Genomic DNA, 13,275 nt, shown 5'->3' with positions numbered 1-13,275 from the left:
TAAATAGGCCCACAGCTAATAGTGTTTGACCACTGGGCTGGTGGTGTGCAGCTAACAATAGCTGATGCCTCGCATGCTGCATACTCAAGTGCACAGCATGTGGTGTGCTGTCAATAACTTTTAAAATAGTAGAAAAAGTTTTGTACACCCCCTGTGTGCATGACCTTTCTTCTTCCAGACACAGTGTCAGCGTCAACAGCTGACTCATTAATTCTGGTGCAATGTGGTGACTCAGCAAGATGCGTAATGGCCGTTATACATATGAATCATTATAAGAAGTATCATTTTCTGTCAGATCAATATGACAAGGAGGAGCTGTGCTGAAAGATAGACTCGATGCACCTATAGTGATAGTATCCATGCAAACATCCACCAAACCAAACACCAACTTGAACCACACCTGCCCACCGATCAGAGGGAGAAAAGTTAACATTTTTGTCCACACCCTGCTCGTGCTTGAAAGAACTTGCTACTGGTGATTCAGAAATGTAACTAATCATCAAAGAGGGAGAAGAGACTCTTGCTCCAACATCTCTTTACTAAACCAGCTTATGAAATGTACCCAGAGGAGATCAAACAAAATAACCTTACTAATACAGGAGGGATTTGATTTTGTTGTTTGTACTTTGTTTTTATCAGGAGTGCGGGCATTAAGTCCTACTCAAGCAAGCATCGCAGTGAATGTGATAAATGGGAAGAAATCCTCAGAGGGCTCCAGTAGCAGCTGGTGAATGGCATCTGCATGCATCAGTGGCTCTGAAGTGAGACAGACTGCAGCGTGTACTGCAGAGGCTCAGGGGGAGCAGGGAGGGTTCAACCAGAGAGTGAGCGAGCCTCTGTGATGCAACACAATGTAAGAGCTGTGGCAGGTCAGATTGTGACAGCCTCTATAGTAACGCCTGTGAGTATATATGTTGGAAATCTTCACTTCATTGAAGGCAAAAAATAGCACAGTTGCAGTTGTAGTTTTAATTTATTCGTTTTGCAGAGTTAAGAGTGATTCAGCATCAAGCGGACATCAGTGAACACTGCCTTCTATACATTCACATTTACCAGTCTTGTTGTAATTGCAGTATTTGATCCTTGTTATTATGCTGAACACATATGACAAGATTTGTGTAATTTCCTGGAAATAATCAGTCATTTGGAAATATTTAACTCTGGTTCATAACTGGTCTAAATAAAGCTCTAGCTAACGCTTACTCAGGAAGACTTTTCTTCTACATGCTTATGCCTTTAGTTTATCATCACTCCTCTCACGCATGCTTACTAATTTCCTGCTGTCATTATTTGGAGCTGTCAGATGATATCAGCTGTTCACATCAGCCGGTCACATGTACCCAACACCACAGCGACACACCTAAACTGTTGTCTTGTTGCTGTCTTTTTAAATATGATTCACTCTCTGCCTTTGGTTCATTTATGCTTCCTTTTTCGCCCAGTCTTCACAGATTAGCCAGCTTCATCATTTCATCAGCCTGTCTCAGCACAGTCATCAGCCACCTCAATCACAAAAATCTCTCTGTAGAGTCGAATCGCCCAAAACTTCTGACAAGACTCAATCAACACATATCAGCTGCTGCAATTAACATTATCTTTACTTCACTGACTCGTTTCACCTGATTGAAATCTACCAATCAGCCTCATAGATTAACAAACATCACCTAAACATGCAATCTGATTGTTTCTATAGCAACATAATTATTGTAGTCCCAGGACTAATAGGACTAAGCTTTGAATAAGTATGAAAAAAATATGCACATGGGAGAAGTTAGCCTTCCTAACGTGGTCAACGATGTGAAAGGGTCTACTTACTACCAAGTAGTTTTGTTGTCTAAATCTAACCAAACTGCGACATAGGACAACAAAAAACAGAAAATATTAAGGCAACAATGTCAAAAGTTTCACACAGCCTCACACACCTCGGTCTCCTGGGCAAGAAGTCTTGTGTTTTACCCATTCAACCACCTCATGCAGCTGCCTATGTGTACTTCGGCAATTTTTTTTTGTTGTTGCAATGATGACAATTGTCTTTATGATGACTGGTCATGGAGCAACATCATCCCATCCCACGTGTATGGTATCACTGAATATTAAACATATAATAAATGAGATAATAAATACTATATATCATTCATATTCCCACTATGAGTCACTTTTTTCGTCGACGTTTATAGGTTAGACAAGCCTTTGATCAAGTTCTTGTCAGCAGCCGTACTTTTTGTCCTTGATCACCTTGTCATGTCCAGCAGTCAATCATCTAAAGCTCTTTCATTCATGTCAGTTTTAAATTTCCACAGCTTTGTGACATTTATTATTTATTATTTATTCCCTCCCAATATGTCTGCCAGCGAGCAGCAGCAGAGCCATCCATTCATACTTTCAAACAAAGAAGAATTTACCTGAAGGCACCTGATGTAAAAAGGAAATAACTTTTCTCCCTTCTCAGTTCTGGCAAGGTTGCTGACACACACACGCAGACACACACAACCCCAAATACCTGAATGGAGCCTCGTAAGCAGAGTGCAGCTCACCTACAGGAAGGCCTGCAAGGTGAAAACAGGATTCTGATGTTTGGATAAGACCTCAGTCATCTCGGCTATGTGCTGACAGGGAGCCAAACGTAGCTCACAGTAGTCAGGACTGCAGGGTGTAGGACCATTCTTGGGCTCTCAAGGGGCCTCAGCTTCAATATTCCCAGTGCTGTTTTTACTGCTCTGCAGGTCAGACATAACTCCTACACCTACTTCTAACTCTGTGTACGCTGAGAGAGCTCAAAGCACATTTCTTGGAGCTACCATCAGTCTGCATGCTCCAGCCAAACTGAAGCCAAACATGAGAGAGGCTGCTTTTATTTCAGCTGCTACAACTTGTACCTCGCATGTCAACTTTATAGAAACACCTGGGCAAATAAAAGCTTGAAGCTTGTTATTTGCATCTCTGTCAACGCTGACATTTGTGCTCTGTTGATAATACAGTAGTGGTAAAGGATGATAGTCTCACTGACCTTCTTGAACAGTCGGATGACATCCTCGCTGATCTGGGCCAAACGGAGGATGACATTGTTGGTGTAGATGTCGCTGAGAGTGGCATGGTCACGGCTTTCTCGCCTCGTCTGGTTCAGCACCAGGTACCAACAGTTTACTGAGGACAGCAGGTGTTGGTCTTTTCTAGAACAAACAGGAGGAATACAGGATTGTTAGAACGTCTGTCAGAATAAAACAAAGTCAGGATAAAATGGATAGCGGCAAGTTTCAACAGGACTAAGGGATGAGGGTGAGGCTATGGTTAGGCTCTTTAGCTTTCAGCTTTCTAAATGCTAATGTCCGAGTGCTGCCATGCTAACAATGACAATGCTAGCATGCTAATATTTAGCAGATGTTGTTGTTGTTAAATGTTTATACAGTATTAGCATTAATATGTTGTATTTGCTTAGGCTGGTGGGAATATTGCTAGTTTTTAGGGTATTTGGTGAGTTGCACAAAGTCAAATTTGGCTAAGTGTGAGGGATAATGAAGGGATCATCAAAGTTATTACAATTCAGCGTGTGTGGACATGAATATCTGTATTAAACTTTCATGGCAATCTACTATGTCAGTGCCCAATCCATACTGGAAACCCGATCCGAATGGTTGGGGATTGGTTAGGGTAAGTATAACCCATTGATCAGGCTCTTGTGGCCTACGGCTCAGGCAGCCAGCACGGATCAGGCACTGACATACCCTACAGACATTTCACAAAGAAATATAAATGTGAACATTATGGAGGTGCTGGAGGAAACTTAAGTCTTAATGATTTATCCTCCAGAGATCATGAATGTCTAGACAAAATTTCATCATAATTGTTGAGATATTACAGTCTGGACGAACAGATTGACCTTGCCATCCATGGAGACATGCTATATCATATATATACTGAATGATTTCTTCTAATTGTCCAATAACTTGATGGTTATATACAAAACACGCCCATATCAAGGCCAAACAAGGCCAAATACTGCACTATAGCATTTTAGAGGCAGTTATTTAGCGGGAAGCATTGACAGTTATGGTTGAATTAAATGATAAAGCCACAGACATGATCTGCTAAAGAAACCCAACCTGTTGTGGCATAAAATACCACAATGTTTCCGTCTTTCTTTCCTTTCTCAATGTCTACCTCCCTCAATCCAAACAATGCTCAGGCATCAACTTGTTAAATGCAGAATGCGGGTGACCATAACGATCCAGCGAGTCATGGGCCCTGATTGCTGCATAATCAGTTTAAACTGTCTACGCCTCGGGTGCTTTCAAATAGAAAGACCAAGGCACATACACATCGAACAGACAGGCACACACAAACACAATCCCTTCAAACCCGTACCCTTGTCTGCATCCTATCTGAGCATTAATCAATCAACCAACCCCGAGGAGGAGACAAAGACAGAGAGAGAGAGAGAGAGAGAGAGACCAAAATGAGAGCAGAGGAGGGAGAGAGCCGGAGCAGTGTGGGGGATTGGGTTTCACTGTGGAGCAGAAAAAAGGGATGAGCAGCACCAACATCAAAGCACCCCCATTCAGACAGCCTCCATAATGCTAATCACATCTAATGAAGTTGATATCTGGCTGCTCCAGAGTGCCTTACCCATTATTCCTATACTTAACTCTGCCCCTAAACGCACTTACATCAGACTGAAAGGACACCAGCACACAGTCCTCATAACATCAGTGCAGGGCAGAAACCAAATTTGCCCGCTGAGGATCAATAAAGGTTTATCTTATCCTAAACATGTGAAGTAAACTTCATTTATCCATTTATGACTGGGCCTGCCTGTTCAATATTAGATTCAGAATGGTGTCCTGAGATGCACTTTGTCTGAAAGGCGAGTCAATTAATTTGCTATTAGAGAAATGTAATGGTAATTTGAAATGGCGGAGAAAATCCAGCCATCAATCCACGCCACATTTCAGTCCTGCAATCAAGAAGTCATAATAAAATGATTCAGCTGGACATTAATTTGCTGTATCCAAAGAACATAAGCCTGACTGACAGCTCTGCAAAGGACTGGTAGGGTTTTAGGTTTTACTAACAATAGAGGAGGAAAGTAGACCATACTCTCCTTCACTCCACTGGGACGGCCTATTTCTACAGTCTCACATCCCTCATTTTGTAACAGTTCTGCTTGACTGACCTATCTGCCTGTACAAGACGCAGTTCCACAGTGTATAATTGCTGTTTGTGGTTGAGAGGTTTAGGGAACAATCACCTCTACTCACTGCTAATCCCTAAAAGTGGTCAGAAATGCTTCATCACATCCCCAAGCACAAACAGGCCCCTTCTTTATCCCCCTCAGCACTCCACCCAAACACTCTGCGCACAACCTAAATCCTTGGCCTTCCTCTGATAGTTAAAAGTGCTCGTGGACCTGTGGTTCCCGATGCAATTCTGCAGCTGAATCTGCTGCTTAAGTCATTATCAGGTGTTTCACTCGAACACAGTACTATGGTTATTTACATTGCATGCCACACTAAACTAATATTTTGGAATTTATAAGCCTTAAGGGTGTTTGATCTGTAGGAATATTTACCAAAAAGCAAATTAGAGAAAGACAAAAAGTTATAAAAGAGTATAGCCATGCTAGCACTTCTGTTGACCACAATGTTGCTTTGAGTCTATTTCTAATCTAATCTATAGTCTAATTCTAACATACTCACAGTAACAATGCTAGCATACTGATGTTAAGCACATAAACCAGGCTTATAACTACTTATTTAGATGGGCCAGATTCGAAATAAGTGAAATGCCAAGAGGCCAGACTTTTTTTTTACATTACTAATGTCTTCCCTGTAAAGCTCTTAGCATGCTAACATTTGCCAATTAGCACCTAACAAAAGAGGAGTTGTAGGAGCGCCATTAGTTTGGCAGGTATTTGGTCATCAGAGTAGTGGACACATTTTTAGATTCAGCTGAATTTATTAATTGCTATTTGCACAGGTACAGGTATACTGGAATTCTTTTGTATATTTCTCACAAGAATTACATCGTAACTACACAGTCCTGTACCTGTGCAAATGGCAATAAAAATTCTAAATCTAATCTAATCTATTAACTACTACTTTGGTTTTTATTTAAAATTTAAAACAGATGACAGCACTAGATGAAGAGTCAGAGTGTCACCAACAATATTAAAATTCGTCCTTGCCTCATTCATTCATCTGTAAAGGTTGTGGCATCGCAATCAAAACACAGACAAAATGTGAGGGGATCACCGAGCCAGTAGGCTTCATCCTCTGGGGATCATGAATGTCACACTACAGCAGACTTCCGAGGTATCACTACCTTGTCTTACCTATAGGCTTATCAGCTTCTGAATTTGACAGAAAAATATAGAAACAATGACGCCAATCTGGTGGAAAAACTAAATAAAGGAATAAGGAGATCTTAAAGTGACCATGTGTATATTCCTAATGCTCATGGTTAATGTCTTAAAGAGAGGCAAAGGGCCAAGATCTCGTTTCTCCAGTTGCTGTCCTCATTTCACAGGAATTAGGAGCACAAGGTCAGTAATTAGGCCTGTGTTCCAGCTGCATCTCTGGGAGCTGAGTATTTTAACACCGTAATAAACGACTTGTTTTATGGGACAGAGGCACTACCTTTTCTATACCGTCTCTTATACAGGCCTATCCATCACAAAGGATCGACTTCAGCATGCAGCAAAACCTTTCTTCCTCTCCTTGCTGATTTTTCCCGTAAAAGGCTGAGTATCAGTCGAGAGCCCACGGGTCAATTAATCTAGGGGGCTTCAAAAGGGACAGTTTTGGACGGCTCCATGCCCTCGGTATTTATACACAGGATATCATTAACATGCAGAAGGCAAACGATGAGCTCTGAGAGTCTCCAGAGAAGTGAGAAGGAAGAGGAGGAGGAGGAGGCGGAGGACAGAGGAGCAGAGCTTTCTGGCATCCTATTACATCTGTCTCATCCTGCAAAGCACTGCCTGACAGTCTCCATGGTTTTCTACAAGGTCTGCACTGCCTCACTGCCCCTGTGAGGCAGATACATACATGCAGTTTAATCTGTGAATGCATGGAGGAGCGTGAAGAAGATCAGACGTGGAAATTGAAAAGAGAAACAAAGAAAAAGTGCATGGTTGGACAACACTGCAATAATCCTTTGATTCGAGGATAAAATGATGGCAAGCTGTCTCCATAATGTGCATACCCTGAACGAGTCAGCATTGTATAGAACGGTGCACATGCGTTAGTCATGGCTGCACTGGATGCCACCATCTAATCACCAAGAGCCTATGATGTGTCTGAGCCAGGATTTCCAGAAGGAAGTGTGTATTTATCAAACCAGGACTCGGCTCTGTGAAGGCCTTTAATCCCCTCCACACTGCCTGCCTGCTGCTTATCAATGAAACAGCCAAGGAAGAGGACACAGAGCCAAACACAGTTTCAAAAGACAAGGGGCATGTGGGCACATGCCGCCAGCTTTGCCATTCAAATTCACTTTGCCCCCGTTTTCAAGCGGGGCGTCAATATGCTACATTTGCACATCATTTAGCAGTTTTTTTGCAAGGAGACGCACTGCCAGCATCTGATAATGCACAGCTGCACAGACCCAGGGGCCAGAGCGCAGTGCAGCGTCAATGAAGAGGAGACAGGCGTTTGACAAGATCCTAAATACAAACTGCAAACCAGCTAATCTATTGATGTTGTACATGCTGACTTCCACCAGCTGGACTTGTCAACCTGACAAGAGCAAGGAATTGACTGCTGTGTTCAAACAAACCCAGCCTGGATGGATATAGTTTAACCTTTTACCCTTTTGCTCCTCGGAGCTCCTGAGAGCAGCCACGGTTTGACAACATAGTTACACAAAATGGGACTAAAGCTTAAGCATAGCAAAGCCAATAAAGCATCTGGTACTATCCTACGGCAGCAGACATCATTCTTTATAATTATATCATAACTAAAGCATTGCATCACGCTCTTTCAGAGTGGCTCTTTAAAGAGAAACGTGTTCTGGATACATGCCGCATCGCACTTAGCTGTTCCTAAAAGAGACATGATGGAATATCCATTGATACATTTTCAAAGCTGTGCCCTGCTGACCATGACATGAAAAGAGACATCACTTGGAAATGAGCAAAGGCTGCTTCAAAACTAAAATAACTCACAGAACGTTCTGTACAAAGCCCTGGCAGTATAAAGATACCAAACACTTTCCTCCCGAAGCAATCGCTTGGATACACACACAAAGGGTTTTACACACGCACACACACCAATTTGGAGACCACTACGAGCCCTGTCTTATCTTTCCCAGACAGGTTATTCTCCATATCAATATTGCATGAGGTGCCTCCTAATGTTACATCTGAATATGTCTTTATGACAGACAGACGATACCAATCCACTCTAACCTGATGGTGTACATTATAAATCCCATTCATGATATACCCTGAAATGTCTGTTCCATAATTAAAATTAAGTTAGCTGCTGTCTCTCAGGAACTCTGAACCGGTAAGAAGAAAAAAAAACAGGGAAGTGGTGCACTATCTGGCACAGCGACTGCAGTATGGAGAGGCTAAGTAACCCCTCAGTGTGTCTTTTCACTGTGGCAAATGAGGTAAAGTAGAGGAGCTAAATTATCCTTGGTCGGGTTGCTGCGGCGTAGCTATAGCTGCAGTTGCTGTAAATCACAGTGGCATTCAGCTCACTAATGAATCTGCGCTGGAAGGGTTCAGCCAACAGACTGTAGGCTGTGATCCAGCACATATGGAAGTCCGTGCTGGTCAAGATGGCTCTCTTTTACTGCTCTGTTTTTAATCAAAACCATGAAGGTATAACGAGGCACAAGATACAAGGTTTCCTCTGAAGTTTTCCCCACAGACTCGTTTTTAATTGTAACTCCTCTTACCATTTCTGCAAATGTACGTAAAAGTATCCTAGAACACCTCTCTCAGTCTAGCCCAAAGTAAATTCAAAGCCGTTGTTGAACCATTTGGAGTACAGGCATGGATTGAAAGGTTACAGTCTTTTTCCTAAATAGTCAGTGCCTGTTATGCAAATGATCTGTAACTGCCCCTATTAGCTGGAAAACACAATTGGCCAACTTCATATAGTCTTACATGGTCCAAGTTTAAATCTAATAAACACCTAACACGTGTTTATCTGAGGAAATGTCCAGATGCTTGGAAAAAAAATGCCATTTTGTTTTATTGTTTGTTGATTGTACCTGTCTAATGTGGTTTAACCTTGAAATGGCATAAACTGAATCACAAGTATTAAGCTTTTTAACAATCAATGGCATGACTATACACTATAATTGAGCCTATTCTCTTAGCTGTGTCTTTAACCCATCAGCCCATCTTCATTTACTATCAGCTTAACTGAATATCATGTTTTGGTCATGGAAGCTTGGTACAAAAGCGTACCTGATAAAGTTTGAAGGTTGACATTGAAAAGACGTCTAAAGAAGACATCTCAAAAACTTTCATTCTGGCTCTTAAGCGGACGTCTTTTCAACGTTCACAAACACACTGAATTGACATCTTTTGGATATTTTTTGCTCAGTAGAGAGCACAACTCTTAGGGCAATGAAAGACAGCCACAGGCATTTTGAAGGGTGTTGGAAAAAGGATAGTTCAGATCTGTTACATCAGATGGAATAAGTCAAATATAACAACGAAAAAAACAACTAATGTGTGCACAGAAAGTATGCTTGAGGGCCTAAAAAGGTTTTCTGTGTTTTTGATGGTGCATAGTTGGTCTTCAGTGTTTTTATTGGACATATACAAGTGTTTTTGTTGCCTCGGCTCATTTGGTGTTTTGGTGGCTCGCCATTGAACTTAACTACACCAAAGTGGGAGTAAAGGGCGTGTCACAACTGATTGCCAAGATTTGTGGTTGCCTCCCTGCTCAGACCAGGAGTGCATGTCACAAGGTGCAATCATGTCCTGAGCCATTTTGTGGCCTCACGAAAGCTTAAAAAACTCACTTTGGATGATAGACTGTTGAGTTTGAGTTCAATGTACCTTACAACACATTAAAAAATGTGTGTGGTCTGACTGTCGGCTAGCAGACTTTCTGTATGACTGAATATTACATCCTCTATCGATGTCAAGCATGGGTAGTGGCCTCCCACTCACACTTCCTCTGTGGTCTGTAGTGCTTCACTTCTCCAGTTCCTGTTGTTTGTTTGATCAATCACATTTTTACACATTTTGTTCATCAAATGGAGTTTAAATTCAGTAAAGTGTACATGCGTTTGCATAAAGAAATAATGCATTATAAGTATCATACCTTGGCCATTTAGGTATCACTATACTGTATATCTATAGTTATATGTGTGTATGTGTGTGGCCTTTGTCAAGGCGCAGCACTGAGACACTTGTCGGCTTCAAGCTTTTATGATCTTGGCAGTGCAAAGTGTAATCATTTTAGAACACGTGTCTGAGGATTGGGTGTTTTTTCTCACACCTGTCCTCGCTGTGTGGATAAGATCAACTGTTAGGGCTAAAGGTTAAGCCACAGTCGCAGCAGCAGCAGCAGCAGCACAGTCCTGTCTACTATCAGCCAAGAGTGAAGCATGCTTCCTCTGACACAGCTGGACTCAATCATCCAGTCAAATCATCCTCCACTTCACACACACACACACACACACACACACACACACACACACACACACTGCTCTCCTACATACCCATACCCATACATATGCACAAACGTCTACAGTCTGTTTCAAGTAGAAGTACTTTTGATTTGCTTGACTATCCTGTTTGTGTCACTGTGCCTCACCTCCCATGTTTAAACTGTAACTAAAAAAACTTTAATAATAATAATAATAATAATCAGGTCCCCAAACTTTAAACCAGGTCAGTAAAAATAACTGTAACCCACTGAGTTGGCATGTATAAATCACACTTCTTAAAAAACACTAAAATCATTATAGCAGTAGCTAAACTCACATCTGGTTATATGGAAACCATTCAATATGTAACTGGCTTCTTGTACATGGATGGCAACATTTCAGACAGGCAGGCAGAGCAGGTGTGTCTGTTTTTGTTGATCATGTGTACAATAACCAAAAATAAGACATTTTTTACATTGTCCAAACTGTCAAAATGACAGTATAAGGTACTGCATGCCCACTGTATATTTTGAATGTTGCACAGCTGTTTATGCAAATGCAGGAGTTAGGATTGTAGACCAATTTAAGGCACAGTATGTTCTTTCTGTCGCCGTCTTTCAATCGACAGACGTAGTTTGATGAAACTGGAAACTGTCTTCATTGTTCAGCCACCAGTTTCCATTAAAATCTATCTGATTTGTCTCAGGCAGAAATGTTCACAGACAAGGTCATGATTTAAAGTTTCTTTCACGTTTCACATTTAGCGACTTTCGCCGACTTCCTTCCTCACTCTCTGACAAATCGCAGGATGTTTTCCCAGAAGTTATAACAACATGTGACCTCTGTTACTTTAAGAAAATTGTGAATTCCTCTGGGTTTGAACATTGTTGGAGACATTTGAGATAATGTAAGTACACAACTAACCATAGAATTAAGTCTTATCGTTTTTGGACATTGTAAAGTGACATACTTTTATAAAAAAAATACATGTAAAATAGCTCTAAATTCCAACAGTAGTCACTGTTACAGAGTGTTTGGTCAGTTTCTGGTCAGCTTTAATGCTGAAATGTTTCATATTATATCTTTAAAGGTATTGTGCTGTCATTTACTTTATTTGATGAATAGATGACCAGGGATTCTTTTGTTTTTATTTTACATTACTGCATCATTTACGGTATATGGCTTCACTCTACTTTCTGTGGTAGTCCAACAATCTTTTCACACCTGAGCTGGAGATTTGTGAACATCTGTATTTTGCTTTGTTTCTCCGTTTGAGCAGGCCAGCAACAACACTTTCGCCCTGTAGATCATTTCAACTTAAAAATACAATTCAAAATCTGAACATGTGAGGAATGCAGTCCTGCTGTTTCCATTTGCCGGAATCAGAGCTGGGGTTAGAATTCATACATGTTGGTGAAGATCCATGTCTGAGATCTGCTGCCAGATCACAGCTGGGTTAATGTCCCATTTCCAGACTCAACTAAGCTCGCCTGCTCGCCCGAGGTGCTTGATTTTGGGAGCGGCAGCGCTTAATTTCATGCCCAGTGTGAGTCATGTACCAATATGTAAGTGGTGGTTTCTGTGCAGACGATCCCTCTTTTTTAACCATCTAAATGGGTCAAGGATACGGGTAAGATGATTTTGATCTGATGACGATCGATGGGCTTCTTTATTCACTTTTCCCTTAATTTCCTAAGATTTGTGTTTTCTGCCTCTGTAGTCCTCCGTCAGCGGCTTTACCTTTATTTTCAAAACGCTCAGTCTGAGTCTCATTAAAATATATCATGCAGAACAATTAAATCCAGTAAAAGTAAATGATTGACTCTATAATAGCTATTTTGTAACTTTTAAGTGTAGTTCTGTAATTCTATAATGTTGCTAACATTCCAGCAAACGCCTACAGCGTCAGTAACACTGTTGGACCTTTGCTATTTTTTGCCAATAAGCTATTGTCTTGGATAAATTACATGGTTCTTAATCTGACATCAACCTCCACATTGATGCTGATGCAACCCACAGGTTTCTGTGTAATGCAGAGCTGCCATATTTATCCATAATGGATGCAGTTTAAAACATAATGAAGCATAAAGCTTCACTCAAAGCCTTCTTCTATAAAGTTAAGTGCTAAATTACAGTAGTGCATTAAATTTGTTATGTCCACCACTCAACAGTCTTTAACGTCTTTAATGAACTGCATCCTCACCATCATGCCAGAACCAGCTGACCTTTGAGGACGTCGTAAAGATCTTCACTGTAACTCCCTTACAGTGCATAAACATAATGGAGTTTTTGTTGTTTACTTCTGCACTGTAATCAAACAAGGCACTGTGATTAGCAGCAGGGCTGGGTCTTACAGTCGGGTTATAAATAGTGAAGTGTTTAGAGTCGCTTGGCATACACATCCCTGCGGTCTGGATACACATTGAAGGAAAGAGTGAAAGTTGCTTTGCAAAAACAGATTTAAACTAAGCAAAAAACAGTTGAGTTTTAGTAAACAACATTAACGAAAGTAAATAAAAAAACAATACACAAACGTGGGACGTAATTTCTACTGAGGATGAGGGAGACATGCTCTTCGTTTTTCCAAATCCAAGTCCAGTTCTTATATTGTAGTTTCAGTTATATTTCCTCACATAAATCTTTCCAAACAATATCCTTTGT

The 13,275-nt window shown here is 41.0% G+C and overlaps 1 protein-coding gene across 1 annotated transcript in view; it reads right to left on the bottom strand.

Annotated features, from left to right (window-relative positions):
* srgap3 (SLIT-ROBO Rho GTPase activating protein 3) overlaps nt 1-13,275 on the bottom strand; it is a 69,763-nt gene that overhangs the window by 37,149 nt on the left and 19,339 nt on the right. The window contains exon 3 of the mRNA XM_073469255.1: nt 3,008-3,170. Coding sequence (XP_073325356.1) covers nt 3,008-3,170 — 163 coding nt within the window. The remainder of the gene's footprint in view (nt 1-3,007; nt 3,171-13,275) is intronic.

Source organism: Pagrus major, chromosome 6 (assembly GCF_040436345.1).
Source record: "Pagrus major chromosome 6, Pma_NU_1.0".
Taxonomy (NCBI): Eukaryota; Metazoa; Chordata; class Actinopteri; order Spariformes; family Sparidae; genus Pagrus; species Pagrus major.
This window is presented reverse-complemented; position numbering and strand designations above follow the sequence as displayed.